The following is a 21,515-nucleotide window of genomic DNA, read 5'->3' as shown; positions in this document are numbered from 1 at the left end:
TTATAGCTAAGTCAACATGTGATGAAGCCTGACCAGCTGATGCTGGTTACTCCCAAATCACTCATTTCTTCTTTTAATGCAAGACCAGAAAAACAGCTTGCAGTTTGCTTCTGCAGTGACTGTTCAAGAATAAAGGGCTGTTGCTATTCATTGATATTGAAACAGTGGTAAGTAATAAGTCTTCCTCAGGCGGCAGGGTTCAGGAAGAGAGACATGATAACATCAAGTACAAATTCACTGTGCAAAAGGCTTACTAAGGTGTAAATCTAATCTTGACCACAAGGACTCCTAGGAAGCTTCAGTACCAAGGCAATCTCCAACAGTGGAGCATTATCCGAGTCATAGAAGATACAGAAACTCATTAAGACTCATGAATATAGCAGAAAGACATGAAGTAGAAGTGACAATGCAGGGTAGCTAACTCTGTAAGAAATCAAGATGAATCCATAGAAAATGAGGCCTTTAGACAATACTCAGTGTTTGATATTTATTTTGTTACATTTTAAGTATTCTGTACAAAACAAGACCAGACAAACAAAAAAATCCCAAACCAAACAAAGAAGAGAAAGCACCACTGACCAATCAAGCAGAAATACTACTTGAAATCTTAGTTTATCTGAAAAAAAAAGTTTAAGTAAACTTCAATAAATTCGTGTTATTCAAAGCAAACAAAATTGGAGTTAGTGATAATACCCTCCTGTTGTTCTGCAGTTATCTTTACTGCCATAAATATAGAGAGCTTCCAACAATATTCACCACAGCTATGCATTTTAGCTCATCACTCTTTATGCAGAAACATCAAACCTGCTGCAGGGACCTGGAACCTCCTCCCCTTCCCAAAGGAAGGCCTTCAGTGGCCCACACAAGCAAGCTGTGCTCATTCTTTCTGGCAGTTTCTTTTCGCTTCTGCACAGTGGTCCTGTTTCAAGAGAAAATGCAGCTATTTTCTTGGCATTGAGGATATCTCCTGCCAGTGGGAACAGTGTGTTCCCTTCCTGCTGATAACCCACTTCCAGGGTGAGTGTTCTCATCACCATGCAGTCCTACAGAAGGCATGCACTGCAATCTCCTCCAACAAATTAACTGAATAAGCCTGCCACTATTCAGATGATCCCTAACTAATTAGGCTACATAAACATGCAAGTATGCTTCCCTAACAATTCCCAAATTATAAGTAGCAGAGGCATTTGCTAGAACAGACAGAAAATATTTCCTAGCACTTTTGCAGAAACTTAGAAATGTTGAGTTTAGTTAAATTTAGAATCCCACAACATTTATTAGGTGTGGATAGTAGGTAACCTAAACCTCTTAAGCACAGGCAACTCGTATGATGGCTTTGGTGCAATTCAGGCATAACAGCAAGAAATGTGGACACAAATCAACACTTTCACCAAATTTTAAAGGCCTCAATAAATATTCACAAGTTTCAACTTGTAATTACTTTTGTAGTTTTAGACAGGAGGGGATGAAATAGGAAGAAACAGCACAAGGAGAGAAAAGACAAGTGACACTAAAGGCAGACTGCTTATGCTTCCTGATGACTTTTTCATCTGAAAGGGTTTATAGCTCCAGACAACAGAAGAAAGTACAGCAGATGCATCTGGCTGTCTTTTTAGCCTTTTTCCCTTAAACAGTGGATCAGGCTATTTATGGTTACAGCATCTTGTAAAAAAACCAAACCAAAACAACAACAACAACAAAAACCCCAACCAAAAAACCCCACCCCAAACCCCAAACAACAAAAAAAGCTTCAAACCCACCACCACCCCCACTAGCACACCAAACCAAACCTAAAAAGCTCCAACCAAACAAAAAAACAAAATAATAAAAGAAATAGTGCAATGACACTGTCTGGATAGTACACAACACTTTTCTGTACATAAGAATACTTTAAGGACTCCATAATATTTTGGCAACAAAATTAGATTTTAGTAAATTAGATTTTTCAACTCTCAAAGTGGTTTATGATTTATGTCTTTGTACCAGGTTGCCTCCAGAATCTTCACAAATGAATCTAGCATGTGACACTGTTCGCCCACTGGGGATTTGGATGCGTCTTTATTTACAACTTTGGTAAACTGTGGTAACTTCAATTTTTAAAGCTTTTGCAGCTGTTAAAGATGTATTTAACAAATTATTAGTAATTTCATCTTTAAAGACAATTGTGTATTGCAAAAAAGTTACCTTTGGATACTATAGAGAGGATTTTAAACTTCAGAAGTTTGCTGGCAGATTTCATCAAGTTAAGCAGCTGGAAACAATATTCTCATTTTAATGCCATTAACTAGGCATTATTTTCAGAAGACAGACTGATTGCTCCACAGACAGGAAAACCAAAGCAAGATTTCACATTATTTGACATAACTGACATAAGGAGAGCCTTTTGTAAATACCTGATCACACAAGAAAAACTTTACTTGGTGCAAGTTGAAAATTTACTCAACTGAAGACTCTGAGGCCTCACCAGTTCTGTTGCTAGTAAAATTATTTGCTACAGTAACCGTCAACATTAAATTTTAAGCATAAAGCTTGCTTTTCTTAATTTCCCATGATCTAACACTGATTTAAAAATGCAGTATCTATAGATGCTATGAAATTAACATTTCTTTTTCCCATCTATACATAATGTTAGGCTATGTTAAAAATACAGCCACAGTATAAGAGATGCTGCCTTCTTATTTGAAGGGAGAAGGAAAAAAAGGAAGTTTTTCTGCAGTAGTGAAAAAAACCCCAAAACATTCTGGGTATTTCCTGTAATTTCTGAAACACAAGGATCTTGTAAGCTAAAAGACAGTTCCACACAACAAATTGCCCACAACATTTAAGCAATCAAGAGACCAAAACTAACTAGAAAAAAAAATGTTATACCCAAGAACAGATATCGCTGTCTTGTTCTTATCAGCACACATGTCTAGCTGCAATACCCTCACTCAAGATGCTTGACTAATTTGGAGAAGGTACCAACGATCACTAAGTGATGTTACAGCAAAAAAAGGATTAAACAAGAGACTGCTGTTGAACAAATCTAAAATAAAGCTGGCCAACTCCTTTTTCAAACACTTGCTGCTCAATGGTGCATCACAGAAGACCAACAATTAAGATGTGGGCAAACAGCATAGCATACAAACCAAATCAAACAGCACATGATTAATTAAGAGAGAGAAATTTTTATTTTAAACAGAATAAAAGATATTTTTAAATCTTATACCCTCAGTTCAGAAAACATGTGCAAAACTTTGGTCTTCCAGGGATATGACATAACCAACATTCCAGAATGTAATATTCCAACCTATCTCATCTTAGCAGATCATTTACCAGATTACGTACACAACCTGGGATTTCATTAATGAGCAAGCTGAATGCTGTCACTTCCTGTTTACCTGCGCAGCATCATTTGTAGCTTATTCAGCTGTGTCACTCCGCTTAACACCTCTTGAAATCTTAGCTAGACAGAACATGACAAAACACAACTATTTTTGTTCCATAGTTACACACTTAGTTACTTTCAGAACAGTAGAAAGTGTGTTGCACACAGGCACCATCCACAAACTTGTCACTGTTCTACTGCCACGGAGCAAGAATTCTCTACAAGAGAATTGCTTGCTCTACAAGAGCAAGAATTTTCTCTACAGAAAAAAGATGTTTTGTTTTGCAGTTCTACTCCCACCCTTAGCCTCTGAATACACTTGGAATCAAGGCATATAAGATTGTTCCTCTTCACAGCTCACAGAATTTTTAGATGAAATGTTAAAGTCCACCTTTCAATTTTAAGCCATTTAAAAGCAATACTCCCGAGACTACACTGATCCTTATACAAATACAGCACAGTACACACACGTAGATTAACTGGTTCTCAAAACTATGTTTTATGGTCATACATAGAAATTGCAGATTGGTGTTTCAAGCCATACAGATTCAGGGCAAGAATCATGTTTCACGCAACCCATGGGATAAAACTGGAGCTCCAATCTGTTTTGTTCTGTGGTATGGTCTATTCAGGTCATACAAGGCAAACCAAGTCCTTTGACTCTTCTCTTCTACCAGCAACTCATTGCCTTCATGCACTAAGGTCCTCTTTTTTTCCAGCCTTCACCGACCATTTCACTTTCTATGCAGTAAGATTTTTTTCAGATGTTACATACTAGTTTTGTATTTGATGCAGGTTCTTATAAGTAAAGTCTCATACTCACTTCAAACACATGAGAGCGCTTTGAGAAAATGTTAGAATTTAGACCATTATCATCCATAAAATCCAAAATGGATTGGATTTGTTGGTTTTTTGTTTGGAGGTTTTTTGTTTCATTAAGAGTTAGACCTACACTAGCTCTTTACAGATTCACTTAATGGTACTTGTATCATCATGCTCACAAGTGAAAACATTCATAACAACAAACTGAGCAAAAAAATAATGTGAAGCATAAGCCTCAGGAATTCCTCAATTATCTTAGCTCTGGAATACTAATGAACTCCTGAAAATGCTATTTAGTATCTACTGGTGCTGTCAGGTTTCAGATTTTTTAAAAATTAAAATAAAGACCAAATATTTGCTTTGCAAAGGTAAGGTTTAAGTGAATTTTTCTTATTATTTATAAGCTTGAGGGCAGAATAAGAAATTTTAACTTCAGGTATTTACAGAACACTGAAGTAAAACAGCTTAAATTGTTTTAGAATCAAAACCTTTTCATTAGAAAACATTAACTACCTGCCAACATATAACAAAGAACCCCCTTCAATATGTTAACAAACTTGAGAAAAGGATATTAGAAGTAAAACCTCTTTGAGTAATAGCCAGCAACTGGTCTCACAATCATGTACACAACTTGTGGTCTGTTCTGTAAAGCAGACTCAATCTACTTACATAAAGGTACTTAGAAATGCAACCCCCCTCACTTTCACTGTGCCACAACTCAACATATTTCAATTCCTTCTCCATCAGCCCATGTTTGAACACAATAGTTATGATAATTTAAGTCAGCTATAAGGAAACTCTAAGCATACATAAGACTTTTGTTTTTAATACCAACAACTGAGTCTGCTACAAATAAATACCAGTTTTAAGTCTTTAAAAGTTTATATACGACAGGAAAAAAATAGTTGTAGTCTTTATAAGATGTCTGGCCATATCCAAAGCTCATGCCAGGGATACAATGCTCAAAGCTCTTTTGGAGTAGAAGAGTTGGTGAAAGCATCAGCTGAATGTCTGGGAGACTTATTTTTCATTTAGTTCTGGCAACAGCCTGCTGCATTTATTTCTCCCTTGTGCGTCCATTTCCTCATCTGTAATATGGAGATACAGACTCTACCTCTGTAAATTGTCTTGAAAACTAACAAAGGGGGAAAAAAACCCCAAAAAACCCCAAAAACCACATTTTGCTGCCACAGACAAAACCACAGAATTTTAGAGCGGAGGTGTGTGTGGGGTGTATTTACACTACCTTCTCTGCTAATAGCAGAGTATTAGACTTTGTTCCTGATATATGAATGTCAATTAATACCTGATAGCCTGGTCACTGCTGACTGTTTCAGATATGGAAATTCTTTTACCCTGAGGGATGTTCTTATGAATAAAGCAACATTTATTACAGTTGTTACAATTGCCACTGCCTGTATGGACTCCTTCTTTGCAGGTCCAAAGCATCACTTAACAGTGCACTGTGGAGGCCAAAAGCCACTTAAATTCACCTGTGTGTAAAACAAGGTCTAGTAGTTTGAAAGCAGTGTCACAGAATGGTATTATTAGGCAGACAATTCAGTGTAAATCTCAGGCTTATGGTGCCACCTATTTCCATTTTAGACAATCCACATCTGTAAATTCTTTGTAACAAACTTACTAAGCTTTTGTAAGTCATTATCACACTTACTTTTCACACAGTATATTTAACACTTGATTAAGATGGAAAAATAAGCAGCACAAGGCACATGACTCAATGATAAAAGCAAAATTATTTTTATGAAGTGATTTCCCATCTACCTGGCATTTCTCAGTGGTCTCTTCCATGATAACCCTGAACCCTGAGCAACAAAATACCCTGAAGTCTTAGTACCTAAGGATAAATAAACATTATGAAATGACACACCAAAAACTACTGAAAAATCTCTCACTACCAGAGGAACTAGATAAATATGTGACAAAAGAAATTTTGAAAACTAGGCACTCTGTTCTAGTTGTAACACTCTGTTCTAGTCTTCAGTAAGGGTGACCATCACTCTATCCATCTAGGTTCTTTTAAGAAGAATTAAAGCTACATAACAAGAAAATCTATTAATACTTTAACCTTTGGTATTACTACTTTTGCCTCCTAGAAACTTCATTAAGAGCTTGCCCTCAGCAATATTCTGTACCATGGGCTTTGAAACTCAAGACATGTGCTTAAATACTCAGGCCAGGTATTACCAACCTCAACTTCTACTACACAAGGAAAGTTCTCCTGTACAATTTGTGTTCTGTTACACTCTCCCCTTGGATTACCTAAAGGAATAGTACAAAGGCAGTATCTGAGTGTAGTTTGTTGATGGAAAAAAAAAATAGGAAAGGTATTGAGGAGTTTGCAACACCCAATTTTGATGGTGAAAAAAATATCCAATTAATTTCTGCCTAGCTAAGATTTCCGCAAGAAGTTCAAAGACCAATTTTGAAACTCAAGATATTAACAACAAAGTTAACAATCTCCTTTTCCAAACTTACTACCCACTGCCAAAAAATAAATGCACAGAGGGCTGCTGAACAGAACTGCTCCTTCCCTGAAGCCAAAATTCTTCCTAACTCCATGGTGTGCCAGAAGGTTACCTACCATGAGTTTGCCTGCTCTGCAGCAATTTTTTCATAAAAGATCTTAAGATATCTATACTTTTGATTCCAGTGGAAAAAAAATACTGAAAACAATAAATCTGCATTGCACTGGCAATTCAATCAGTCAGTATTGTTACTCTAATCAAGCATCAGATTTGAAGCATTACATGCTTCAGTTTCTGAACTACTTTTCTGCAAGTCTCTCAAGTCTGTTCCAGAGCTGAGAATGAGGTAGCATCACCAGTGTCACCATTTCTTGCTAAATGGGAGAACTGGGAAGAACCTTACTGTCACATCAAATGTTTGTCATTTTTCTGAACACCTCCACTTATATGATGATAGGTTACAGTGCTTTTATGATAGTACAAAGGCAGCAGTTGCATTGTTACGCCACACTAACAGAATAAAAACATTCACACTGGTTGTAACCATTAAGCAGGAAAAAAAGGGTTATCAGTGACATACTGATTAGATTTCTTCAGATGTGTAACACCTCTGGAAATGAGATATCCCTTCATAATGGCACTGATGCAACTTGAACCCAAACCACTCAAAGAACATACTCCTTGTCAAAGTAGAAATTGAGTTTCCAGGGTTTCAAGTTTTTCTACAGATATTCCTGTCCTTTGTGATCAACTCTGAGCATCTGTACACCCTCAATCTGTTATCATAAACCCAGAAAGCTCTTGATATTGAATATATAAAAGATAGTATCAGTCCCAGGAAAATACAGTTTAGAAAAAAAAGATTAAGACAGAGTTTAAGAAAAATGACACCTTACTCAAAAATCTTTATATGAGTCTTTATACAAGAAATAGGGTATTTCTTCCAGTTTTCTGGAAGAAATAATCACAAGAGTGGGACCTACAATTTCAAGAGAACTTGGCACATCCCCAAAGTCTCTAAAGAGGCTCAGAACTTTTCTTAAATTACATACAAACTATTTGTCTGAAGAAAAGCTCTACACAGGAATTAATTTTCTTGGTAGGCCAGTGCTCTGTAATCAAGAAGTACAGTAAGTGAAATGCAGTAACCCTTAAAGGTCGTCATCCCTGCTGTATGTAACATGGTCTATATAAGAATCACTGCTCCTTACCAGAACATAATATTATTTTTTTCCCCTCAAAAGAGGATCAGGAACTTCATGAGCTTGTGTTCACAATACATCAGATGCACTTGCTAATTTATCCATTGCAGTGGGCTTTTAAATGCACAGCCACACTTTTGTCTGCTGGAAACTACTAGTGATCTGCATCTTCTCAAGTTCCCAAAAGCAATTTCTAGGAGCAGAGAAACAAGACCGAATTTTGTTGCTGGCAGGAAAACCACATTTTACTCTGAGTTGATGTCGAAGAGAACAGTTATTACAACAGCAGCAGAACTGACTCTTATTGTCATGTACATGCTACCAACAACACTAGAATACTAGAACACTTCCATCTCTCCATCACCAGCATTACAGTTACTTTTGTCTCCTGATAGCTTTCACTCACTTGCACTGGTTGTGCAAGTATTAGTAACTAGGACCAGGAGCACTTTCTGGATCCAGTGGCAACTGGTACAGCAGAATGCACATCAGCACAGAACTCTCTCTCTCTCCTCCCAGCATGATGCAAATTGGGTAAGGATGGCCCTACTCATGCTGCCTACTAGGAACTGTGTTTACACCATTCTGTTCCCAAACCCACGTTCACTGATTTGGGCAATCTCTAGCTGCAGTACCCAAACCTGTGCCAGGAAGCGCACCAACAAATTAAACACCATGGACAGTCACAGAACAGTGCATCCGTCCATGCAACTGCCTTCTTAAATTTGTTAGCATCAATATGTTAGGACAGATGCCTGAGAGATCAGAGGTGAGAGAAAGGACAAGATGCATCCTTCTGCTACTAAGCTTCAATGTACCCTGGGTACATGTCTCACATTTTGAGCTTGTCAGTTCTGGTTACTGGAGACAGAAATGTCCAGATGGGTGCAGCCAGCATGAGGGATAGATCCCTTGGTTACACACCGTGAATCTTGGAGTGGCAGCAGGAGCACGTGTTCAATGAGCAACCCTCATCTAAACAACATGAACAGAGGACAGATGAACAACCAGTACTAGCTGTTTACAGGCAGCAAAGGCCAGATATGTTCAAAGAGACTGTTAAGGAATAATGTCAATGAAGAACTGAAGCACTGAGAGACCTCCTCAATGACATAAAATGGAGAAGTGAAAGTCATGACATGGAATAAAAATCTACATCTCCTACAGAAATACTTAGCACCAAATCCATTTCCCATCAAACAAATCTGTAATGCAGCTGTGTCGCATCTTCTACTGGCTTCGATACTGAGGCAAGAATGGGCACATTCTGTGCAGAGATACAGACCCAGTAACAGACTCTCCAGTATTTAAATGTTGGCATCTGCATATGGTATGGGCAAGTCTCTCAAAGACAAAACTAAAATATTTTTCTTAATAGATACGTGGTTTGTTGAATTCTGATTGAGTTCTTAGAGATCAAGTGAAAGCAGCATTTTCTGTTCCAAAGATATTAAAACCATGTATAATTTTAAATTTTAAAAGTTCCAGCTACATAAACTGAGAACAGTACTAACAGTGTGGTGTAACAGCTTAAAGAGGTCAACACTGTTTAAGAAAGATCAAAATGACAATACCTATGGTATGGCTAAAAAATACTAGTTGATATAAAATTGCATAAAATAAAGCCCCAAATCTATGATGCTTTGAAACTGTTAATTGCCAGGCTACTAAAAGTATGAATGCTAGTAATTCTGTGCCCAGTTATAACATGAATTCCATACCTGAGATACTCTTAAGTATAGGGCAAAGGCAATTGAAGTAAAACAGCCTTTTATTTTATTAGAAACTACTGCTTCCTTTGTTGCAAACATAAGGGGAAGTTTTTGCCTGTGGTATTGCACAGAGCACATACTGGTACAGGATGCTCATAGTTTTCTTCCTTTTTTCAGTTAACCACAAAAATCAAGTGCAGTTTTTCAGAGAGGAGCCTATTTGGTTGCCTTTTTGTATGTTCAGTGTCAGAAACCAAATGATGCTTCTATTTGCTTTGGCTGACTGAGGGGGAGTAAAGGAAAAAAAAAAAGTCTACATAAAAAGAATGACCACATCTTGGCTGGGCTCAGGAAGAAGTGTCACACGGTTAGAGGAGCGGGAAATAACTTACAGTTCAATCAAAGCAGGACCAAGCACTTTTGTGGTTTTGAATCTGAGCCGGCAGAGTTGCTGAAGCTGTATCTTCCAGAATACAATTTCTTAATATAGTGGCTTATAAACTGGAGAGTCTGGTACTGCCTGGAGAAGCAGCAATGGAGGGTGGAGGTGTGCAAGAAGCCTGAGGGATATCATACTCTGGTTTTCGCCTTCACCTCCCTTATACACCAAAAGTTCTCTTTTCTATGGCAATAATAAATACTTTGGACCAGTGAAGATGAAATAGGAGAGAAATATCTAATGGCCACACCCAAAGCTGAAGTGCACTCTTATGTATGTAGCAGCAAACAGCTGGCTAGCATAGAGACTCTTTCCTCTTCCTCCCTCCTGCAATGGTTTGTTGAGTTAAAAGAATTCAAACCACGTCTTTCGCGGCACTGGGTATGGGTAGGACTGCATCTCTGATAAGACACAACGTTCACCAGCAAGAACAAAGCACTTGTAAGGGAGTGGAAGGAAGAATGGTGAGGATGAGAGATACTTCTACATGGAAATCTTTGTGCAGATCACAGATACAGGGGCTCAAAGGAGAAAGGAAGATCTTGGAAGCACTAGAGGTACAAAGAGGAAAGTGGAAATAAGGGCAGGAAACCTTTTTTTTTAACACGTTTTCTGTCCCAGCAAAAAGAAAGAAGTGTGTGTGATAAGAGAGTGCAAGGAGACCCTGATTAAAGTGGAGAGACAAGATTTGGATGACAGAGATCATCGTGCAAGCAGATCAGGGAGACTGGGCTTACTAAAGAAATAGTGGTTAAATTGATTCATAAAATATCATTACCAACTTTAGAGTAATCTGCTATTAAAAAAAAATTAAAGCTTTCTTTTTTTACATGGAAACTAAGACTCTTTTTATGTCAATAAAGTATTGCTTCTGTTATAAAATGTACTAAGAAGGTTGTAAAACATCCCTTAATTTTCTTCATCCCTAACATAGGAAGATACCAATACAACAAATCATTATCCATTATTTTATTATCTACAAATCACACACAGATAAATAAATCTCTTGGCCATCACCTTGAGGGGGGCAGAGGTGTTTGTGGGGGTAGAATGCACCTACAATTTAATGCCAAATCCCTGTATTCAAATATTCTTCTTGTTCTCCAGTCTAGACAGCAAGATAAGAACTAGGTCTTGTTACTTAATACTCAGAGAATGTTATTTAGGAATCCCTGATTTAAACGTAAACATAATCTCACCAAGTGCTGCCTAACTTCTGGGAAAACCATCAATAACACTTGAAGCAAATGTATTTCTTAAAAGTGCTTGCGATTTTAGAGGCAATAGTTATCTTTCCATAATTAAGAGTTCAAATAATGAAATGCAAGGTTTTTTTTTATCTTTTTAAAGAGGAGGAAGTCCCATTTTCTTTCACTAGGTTCGTGTTTTTCAGATTGCAGGCACAGTACCCTTACTTGCAATATACTCAGTTACGTTCCCATCTAACTACACCACTCTGGTACTGTGCAGTGGCTAATCAACAAGTGGAGACAAAGGCAAAATAACACACTCACCTTGAAGAGAAATTAGGTAAGCGTAGGGGAATTCTGAACTACACATAAAGTTCTGAAGGAGAAAATCATGTGTGAAAGCATCTTACAGAAATGGAAACACTTATGACCTTGATTAGCAAGCCTTAATGCGATCTTTCAGCTTTAAGCTAGACATACTGGAGAACTGGAAAGTGCATTAACCCTGTTTCTCAGAAAATGTAAGATTAAAAAAAAAAAAAGAAGCTGCCTTAGACCGAGTATAGTAAGGCTAGCTAAATAAGCAGTACAGGAAAAACAGTCTCAGCAAGGTGAGGATGCATGTATGAAAGCAAGTGCCTAAGGTGAGCTGCAATCTGCTAATCTGCCATTATGTCACCAAGCTCTGCAGCAACAGTTTCCTTGCCAGCAATGATCTCTGCAGAACATTAAGCATACAGGAACTGAGTAATTCATTTAATGAACTGCTTCCAGAATCATATACTCTTTACACAGACATTTTAATTTGAGATACCTAAAGTGTTTTTCACTGCATAAACATGAAGAGCTGTTAGAGAAATTGTGAACCTTCGACTCATGGGTAGCTGAAAATACACTACCAAATCTGAAGTAATTATTAAGCAAGTGAGCAGCTTTCTAAGAAAGCATCCCTGTGACAGTTTGCATTACATCTCCTCTTCTTTCATTTGACCCTTCTAGTACACCACTCCTGTCACATGAAGATCACAGCACATTCTTTTAACTACAACTCTCCCTGAAGGTAACTGCACATCTACTGTGCCCACTTCATTGGTTATCCAGGCATAAACAACACCTCCGAAAGCAACTGAATTTAGTGTTGAAATGTATCCAAGCAAATACCCTGAGAAACGAAACTATCTTGTACAGCATCTGAGTTATCTCTGTAGAAAGAGCTGTTTAAAACCACCCATGAAGATAGACTTCCAGTTCTAAATCCATTTTGTATGATTTACTGTTATAACAAAAGCAAAGTGGCCAATTAAAAAAAATACCTCTGTGCCAAATTAACACAATGTCAACTTTCTTGAGCAAATTGTATCCCAACCTGCCAATAAGCTACTCTGTCTACTGTCCATGACACACAGTTGTTATTTCCCATATTTTACTATATAGGTGTTAGGTCATGAAACCATAAAACTTAGCATAGTGCAGGAGACTTATTTCTGTACTACAAATATTCCTGAAGAGATAAGCCTATGAGACATGCTCATGGAAGAGAAGACATAGCTTTAAATGAAAAGCAAACTTCCTCTGAGCGCTTAGAAGCTCACCAAACTCTATCTCCAATGCAGACATCTCTGACAATGAAAGGTCAGTGAAAGAATCAAGACTTTTATCATGTTGGTAAACAAACAATAAAATTCCTAAATGACATTCACTCATCATATACAAATCACTTCAATGCTTCCCCTATTCCAGCACTGACCTGCCAGGGGCAAATCGCACCTGTTGCTGGCACTTGTAGCCACTAAGTAACAATGATAGCAGTAACTAAGTTTGTAATTCCAGAACTACTAGAGACAGTAACAGTAGAGCAATAAGGGTCATAAGAATCTCTACAGAAGAGACAAGGATTTTTTTTCAGGCAGAAATGCCCAAACTCCTTGGAAAGATTCAAGTTTTAAAATTAGAATATTCACCATTATCACCTTTTTACCTTGAAATTGCATGGTCTAAGATGGATCTTATATACTCTACTTGCAACAAATTTGGCTTATACTAAACCCTTGAGAACTCCTGAAGAAATATGTGCAGAGGAAATGTTCTAGTGATAACAGACTCAGATCAATATTTGTAATCAGATAAAACAGAGAAATCACATCAATTATCCATTAAAGGATGAACACTTACCTATCTGCATGAAATAGTAAACTCCGTCTTTATTTTCTAACAGAAGCTACCTCTTCCTTAGGCATTCTCCTAATCAAGTGGTATCTGGACATCTTGGTGAAAACTGTGTAGTCAAAACATGACTGTTAATCTGAATCCTACATTAAAAACTTGCAGTCTAAATTCCTCCATCCAACCCTTAGCTGTGAGAAGCTGGTAAATTACAACACAACAGCTGGTGACTACAAATTGTTTTCATCCTGTTGTGTTTGCACACTACAGGATTCCAGAGCATGTTATCAGGAGTATAAGTGGTATATTTGGCAACCAACTGACCACAGAGATACTAAGAGACTTTTGTCACTTGACTACCTTCAAAACAGAGAAACATCTACAAAGCAGCTCAGAAGAAAACGCAAGAGCACTGAAATCCTAATAGTATTTGCTCCAGTCCTGTATTACTAGATCATCTTCTGTTAACACTTCGTAACAGAGACATACAACTGAAATTTGTAGTAGGATTCACATTGCATGTCAAGAAACAAATGTACATGTTTAGCATAGGGGCTACAAGCATGGTCAGAGAGACATAACTACTACAGTCACTGAAGCAGACAGAAATTCAGTTAAAAACTAAGTTTCTATGTTAAGGTGAGTAGATTTGGATAAAAGCTGATGATGTTTACTGACAATGATGGGATTTTAAAATCTACATTTCTGTCTCTTACTCTTGAACTGAATCCCACACTTGTGAATTGATGCTTTGTCTCAAATATATAGAGCTATGAGGTGCAATGCCTTGTAGTGTGTTCATATGTGGTCTCAAAACATTTCTCATCCATGGGTAAAATAATCTGTTTACAGCATAGTTCACTACTTAACTTAATAGCAAGTGATGAGAAAAACAAGCATGAGAAACACTTTATGATAAATAACCATACTGCAGATACATAGAGGCAGTTTGAGTATGATGGCTAAGCCACCTGCTCTAAAGAGTCTGACATGACCCATTTCTGTGAAAAACAGTCTTGTATGCACAGGTTTGGCTCCGAGGAACTTTCAAAACCCAATATAATTCATTCTAAATGGAAGATTACTGCCGTCAAGTCATTTAGGGAAAGGACTCCAGTGGATACTAGTGAGGCATCTGAAGATGTTGCATTATCTTTTGATAGAAAGGGACAGACCTCAAAAAAAATCCAGGTGTAATTCTCAAGTCTTCTGTTCTACAAGACCTTATCCCATACACTTTGTCTTCTTCCTCTGCATCTCATTTAAAAATACATGCAAAGCGATAACCACCACTGAACTGATGACTCAGTTCTTCCTACACATTTGAGATGTATCTCCTTTTCAAGCTACAACGTCAACCTTTTTTGGATGCACAGCCTGCAGCATAAACTCAAACGGAAGAGACCCAACACTTCTCAGCCACATGAACTTGCCCATTACTCAGACCTGTAGTCTTAGTTCATGCTGTCTTTTACTGATAAAACCTTTAATTCTTTTCAAGTAAGAGCTACAATAAAAACCCAAATGGCGGTCGCATCTCAACTATTACTGTAATTTGTCCTTTGATTCTGACATAAAATCTCATTCTGGTCACAAGCATTTTAAAAGCAGCTAAAACAGTTTTCTGAGTTTACTGTTGTGTCACTTCTCTTTTTGCGTTCTTTATCAGTTCCTGTTTACTACATCAACCATGGCAAGATCTTACAAAATAACAACCCATTCCTAGCCTTACTCATTATACCTTATCTAAGTGTTGAGTTCCATTCTAAGCAGTATAAAATACGCATACTTAATTACCTACTTCTAATGTTATCAAGTGCACATTTTTTGTGTTTTCTTTCCTAAGGCCTCTCACACACAGAATAACTTCTACAGGATAAACTAGTTTTTTCATCAGTGACATCACTGACCAATTCCATGTAAATTATAAAAGTATTGTCTTAGTTAAAAATTAATTAATGGGACACACAGCATTTATTTTTCCTTACAAAACTATTTCTTATTCCTATGGACAAACATTTATGTGACTCACTTTTATATAACTGAGCAGAGTTAATAAAAAACATCCAAGTTTTGTATAACCACAAAAGTATTTCATTAATATACACAAAAGTAATCTCATGGCTCACCTCAGCAAAAGTTTACATAGACTTTCATTTCTACATCATGATAAAAAATAGTTATTGAAAAATATCTACAAAGAATAAATTTCACACCTATCTCAGTATAAAAAAAAAAAAAAGTTATTTACCTGAATAAAAATCTGTTACATGCCTAAGCAACAATAAAAGTTCTGAAGGGTCACCTTATGCTGAATTCCTACTGATAGTAGTCCCACATTTGGTTTCATCTTTCAACCAAATTAACTGTAGCTGCAGCTTTGACTATTAGCCAGAAGCTTGGTTCTGAAAACCTAATCTATCATGGGCAAAGGTATTTTAATTGCCTAGATTCAGGTATTTTACAGCTCAGCAAGCGGTGCAAAAAAAGGGAGCAGGAAAAAATCAGTAACCTTCTGTATGTATGTTTACCTACTACACAATGAGATTCCCAAAGTTTCAGTAATAGTCAAGAAAATAGTATCAGTCTCAGCAACACACAAAGAGCAACGGCTTTTCACCACTGTGCCAACTGTCAGGTAAGCTTTTGTGTTTCCCAGTCATCATTACTTAAGATGCCATTGAAATAATGTCATTATCTGTGTTCATACACCGCAAGTACTCAATCAAAATTAAGGTACTTGAAAAATTCCTTTGCTCTTCCATAGAACATAAATTGAGTAGTTCAATCCTTGATGTTATTTTCAAGTAGTTGCCTTCTTATCAGTCAGAAACAGAGTCAAAGAAAAGACTGCTGAAATAAATCAGGTCCAGAGAGCCACATGCTTTCTTAACCAAGCCCCTCAGGACTGATAACAGAATTATGCCCTCCATAAATCATTACTACAAAAAGAGTATCTAGTTTAACATCTAAACTGTTCCTCTGGCATTTATTTCACTTGTAATCTAAACACAAGGTCAAGTGAAACACAAACTAAAATGATGTTGATATGGCAGAAGCACAGCACATGCAGTAGCGTACCCATGCTCCGCACTGACAGCAGCCTGTAGCAGCCTGGTAGCACAGACAATTCAGCTGATGGAAAAGCGAGCTTCTAGCATCCTACAGAACTTTTAAGGTTTTCCTTTCTTAAAAAGTAGCATTTAGTCTGAAGTTTCACTAATGCATAATTCAAACATGGGTATTAAGAGATCAAATACCATGTACTTTACACCAAAAAGGCATTTCTCAGTACAGTATGCCAGCACTGAGTCAGGCTGAAAAGGTCAAGAGCACCAAGAACACTACTGGGCTCTGACAAACAGATAGTGTAGGTTCAAGTTAGACAGCCAAAGCTGTTACCATCTCCAGGTGCCCATTCCATTTCTCTGACATACGTTGCCCTTCAACGGACAAACAGGTTTAAACTGTTGATGAATTAGTTTCTGAATTGTCACCATTTTTGGCTTATGATAAATTACAGTAAGGTGAGCCTATGCTTAACTGAGTGAGCATATAGGGCTGGAGGGCAAAGGTAAGAGAATGGGCTTAAAAGAACTTCAAATTGGAATGTCATACAAAATTCAGTGCAAACCACAAAAACGTGTAGTTTCAAGAAAAATACAAAGCAAGTTATGTCTATGAAGTTATCAACCTGTCATAAATCTTGTGACACCCAGATACTGTGAAGATATTTACCTCCAAAGTCTGCTTTCAACATGCTACTTATGCAGAGAAGTTGAGAACTTGAGTAGGTGAGTGTTACAGCTGACTGTAACAAAAATGAAGAGTGTGTTCACTTGACAAAATGCAAGTTGTAGAAAAAAACCCAAACAAACACAACACCCTGGAAATGAACTTACACATACAAACACATGCACTCATTTTAAATTTAGAGAAAAGTATTGGGGTTTGGTTTTATTTTTTTAATGAGCTAAACATATGAAATACATTTTTGAAAGTAGTTTAATTAATTGAAAGTAGTTTTTTTTTTTTATAAATCTATTACTTTCCAAAAAACAAGGTTTATAGTCTCACAGCCTGACCCATTTAACTTAGCTACTTGACAGCATCTTATTTAACCCACCCAAATGTAACTATCACCTACTTCCTGTTCTGTTACTACATCTTAGGCTTTCCTTGCAACAGTCAGCTTGATCAACAATACTATTTCAAAGTCCAAAGAGTTATGTAGAGCCATTACAACTGTAAGGATTTAAATCACAATTTTAACCTCATTAAACCACGATTTTAACCTAGCACTTTATAGTGCTACAGAAAGTAGCCTAACATTAGTATGCTAGGTGATGGACAAAAAGCATTAGAGGACAGTCAGGTAACAGAATTTTCAATGGCTTTCAAATGCCTATTTATTTTTTTTCAAAAAGCTTCTTCTTTATACTTTTCAAAAAACGCAGTATTTCTAAAACCCACTTATTTTCTAAAGGAAGTGGTTACCTTTCAAAACCTTCACGTAATTCTTGACAATGGGTAAGTACGATTTTAAAACAGTTTTATATTAATGTACAAGCAGGCATTCTGAAAGAAAACTTACTGATATACTTGGTAACATATTTACTGCAAGGTTTTTTCTTTTAACCATTACATTGCCTTTTCAAACAGGAAAAGATGTAGTATTTGAGTACACGAACCTGTTGTTTAGGCTAGGAAAAGCACAGACTAAATTCAAAGCAGGCCTAGCACTGATACGAGCCTTCTTACAACTTCATCAACACCGCTTTGTTGTACTGCAGGTGCACCTGGGGCTTGTCCCAGGCTTCTTGAGCAATTGAACTTTTGTCACCGAGCCCCGCGGCTGCTCCCTCGCTGGCCAGTGCCCCCTGCAGAGCATGGGTCAGCTGCAGGGCAGGGGTGAGCTCCAGTGGGTACCACTCAGGAGCTCAATGCCGCTGAACATGGAAGCACGGGAGGACAGAACCCATACCGGCGCTGGAGGGTCTCGGAACCACCCGGGAGCGCACGGCTCCAGCCAGAGCTGACACGGCAGAGAGGGTGAGGCTGGGCCCGGCGCTCGAGGTTGGCAGCACCGCCGGGCCGGGCTGGCCGAGGGCCCCTGCCACCCGCTCCGTAGCCGTAGCCACGCCACTCATTGCCCCCAGCACCCCACTTCATCTCCCACCGCTCGGGGTGCTGCGGAGGAGATGGGCAGGGTGCGAGGCCTGCGGAGGCCACCTCCCGTCCGAGCGTCGGGACGGGGCAGCTGAAACTTCCGCAGCCCTCAACTTCCCGGCGCCCCGGCCGGTCTGTTCCCATACGCCCTCTGCCTACTGTGGTCCCCCGTGCCCCGCATCCAGGGTCGCGACGGACTCGGGGACGCCAACCCGGGAATAGCAGGGGCAGCCCCCTCACCTCCCTGCCGCCCGGGCCAGGACTCACCACGCATTTCTTGCCGAGGAAGCTGAAAAGGCTCTCGTTCTCCTGCAGGGTGAGCAGCATGGAACCCACATTGGTGACCCGCCGCGGCTGCGGGGGCTGCTGCTGCGGGTTGCCACTCATGGCCGGGGCCGGCACGGCGCTGCCCTCGCCGCCCTGCGACCGTTGGTGCCCGCGGCCCCCTCCTCCTCTGCCGCCGCGGCCTCACAGCAGCCGCATCGCAGAGCCTCCCTCTCAGAGCCCTGGAAGGAGGAAGGTGGAGAAGAACGGAGGGGTCTCAGCCAGCTGCCAGCAGCCCACAGAGGGGATTCCAGGGAGGGTGGCTGCCGCGCTGGGGGCGCTTCACGCTAGCGGACGATCGCGCCCGTCCCTCCGAGAGACGCTAAACTTCCAACTCCGGCCCGGCTCCGGCGGCCCTACGATCCAACATGGCAGCGGGGGCGGGCGAGACCACAACGCGCGGCAGCCAGAGGGGAGGCAGGCAAGCGCTCTGCCGCCGCGACCATGCGCTGTGCGGGGAGGTAGTGGGGCGGGCCACCTTCCGCTCTCGTTGGGCCGAGCTGGGCAGCGCGCTGGCGAGAGCCCGCGCCCTTGTCAGTACCTGACAGGCCGGCTTGGCGGGTGCTGGGCGGAGACGGGGAACATCTGGGGAGGAGGAGGAAGAAGAGGAAGGATCGATCACCCGCGTTGCTGCCGACGCCTGCCCTAGATGGTGCCCTCACGGCAGGGACCGACGCGGCGCTGTCTCGGAGGCCATGGGAGCCGCAGGGACAGGACGTGAAGAGGAGGGCGGCCGGGGCGCCGCGGACGAAGGGCTGCGGAGCTGTGCTGGCCCGGCCCAAGACGGAGAAAGGTCACGTCCGTGACGGGAGTCACCTGGAGCTTGACGAGGTGCCGAAATCCGTTAATTTGCACCACTGTCTGAACCGAAGCTCGTTGCCGAGCAAGTGTGGTGGGTGGCCAGGCCTCACGCGGAGACGCGAGGACGAGGCTGTGTTGGAAGCCCTTTTGTGAAGCATGATTGTATTCGTAACACAAAACTCCTTTCTGAGTTTATTCATGGTTTGCTACACCAATTACCAAGTCGGTTGTGGTTTTCCCCGCCGTGTTGCGTGGGGTGAGTTGTTCATGGAGTCCTGGCTGTGCGCCGTCACACACAGGGGCAGGAGGGGGGCTGTCAGCCATCACGCTGCTTAGCACAGGATGCAACAGTTTGAGGTAAAATACCTAAAAATAGTAGTAGGCATTTTAGGCTCTCTGGGGGTCAGTTGCTGAGGAGAAATCGGGTATCAGCAGTCTTTGTCAGCTAAACTTCCCTTCCTCCTGCTTCTCTCCGTGTGATTTCAACTAGCTGAGATGAGGTTGATGATCCAGAACACAGCTGCCTTATGCCTAGCCTGGCTTTCAGATGCAGGAGAAGGAAAAAAAAAAAAGCCACCTTTTTTGTTTGTTTGTTTGTTTTGGGGTTTGGTTTTGTTGGGGTTGTTTGTTTGGTATGGTTTTGGGGATTGGTTTGGGTTTGGGTTTTTTTGCGTGCAGAGGTGAAAATTAGACATCCAAGTGAGCACCTTATTAGTTTTCTCAGTGTTTTTAGGTGGAGAATGTGTTACCTTCGCATCCTTTTGATAATTGTCCACCTGGGAGATGCTAAATCAATCCCCCCATTGTGATTTACTTCATATTGCAGGAAAGAATTGAAGAAGCACAAGAGGAAAGACGCTAGAGAAGCACAGGATGAAAACCCGGGAACAGAGCTCTTTGTATAAAGCTGCACTCTCTTGCTATCTTCTCAATGATCAGGCAGAAACAGTTGTCAATCCCTGCTGCTCATAGACCTTTTCCTCTGTAATTAAGAGCCTGTAACTGGGTCCAAAAGTGTAAGTAAGGGGGAATACGGTGGAAAATCATGAACTTCCAGCATAAAAAGAATTTAAGATATGTACAGATACAGGACTCTGCAATCTACGGATTTTACAGAACTGGCTTGGGCCTTTGTTGTAACAGAAAAACAGTAGGAAACAATGCTTTCAAAGTACTTTCCAGCAGTCCTAGGTTCTTCATTTTCATTCCTTTCTTGTGTAAGTAGGTGCATATTTTAGTGGAATGGGACATATTTTAGCTAAAGAGTATTGGCAGCACTTAGCTTGTAGAAAATGTACATAAAAATGTAAAACCCTTGGAAGCACTTTACAACACATTAGGATTTGGATGGATTTTTGGGTATTGGGTTTTTCTGTTTGCTTTGTTGTTATTTCATAAAACAATTAGTCTATAGCCAAAGCCCTTCCAAGAAAATTTACATGCCTGTGTTGGCAGCTATAGTGTATAGAGCTAAAAATATAGTACAATAGGTACATCATGGTACTGTCATCACTTCTCTAACCACTTATGTGCCTTGATTTTATATTTTTTCCCACATTCCTATTAACTTTTACTATTTGTTCGTTATTATGTAGATCTTGCCATTCAAAGAGAGTTCTGGGTGTTATGGGTAGTATGTTTTGCTTCACACTGTTCTTACACCAGCTGGCTGGTAGCTATTTGTAAGGGCCCTTCAACCTTCGGGCTCTATTGTTAGGCTTTTGTTTTCCTTTTTATTAGGGGTAAGCAGGAATGGGAAGAAAAAAGGACATTTTCAGACTCTGTGTTTCATTAGTAATGCAAAAGCTGTTTCTGGGTTTGTGTCATGGCAAAGCATTGA

At 39.8% G+C, this 21,515-nt stretch overlaps 1 protein-coding gene across 1 annotated transcript in view; it reads right to left on the bottom strand.

The window, feature by feature from the left end:
- Positions 1 to 18,937, bottom strand: part of WASL (WASP like actin nucleation promoting factor) — a 43,046-nt gene extending 24,109 nt beyond the window's left edge. The window contains exon 1 of the mRNA XM_054399594.1: positions 18,818 to 18,937. Within this exon, the coding sequence (XP_054255569.1) occupies positions 18,818 to 18,937 (120 nt within the window). The remainder of the gene's footprint in view (positions 1 to 18,817) is intronic.
- Between the last annotated feature and the right edge of the window lie 2,578 nt (positions 18,938 to 21,515).

This window comes from Indicator indicator, chromosome 3 (genome assembly GCF_027791375.1).
Source record: "Indicator indicator isolate 239-I01 chromosome 3, UM_Iind_1.1, whole genome shotgun sequence".
Classification (NCBI taxonomy): Eukaryota; Metazoa; Chordata; class Aves; order Piciformes; family Indicatoridae; genus Indicator; species Indicator indicator.
The sequence above is the reverse complement of the archived record's forward strand: the minus strand, read 5'-3'. Positions and strand labels throughout refer to the sequence as shown.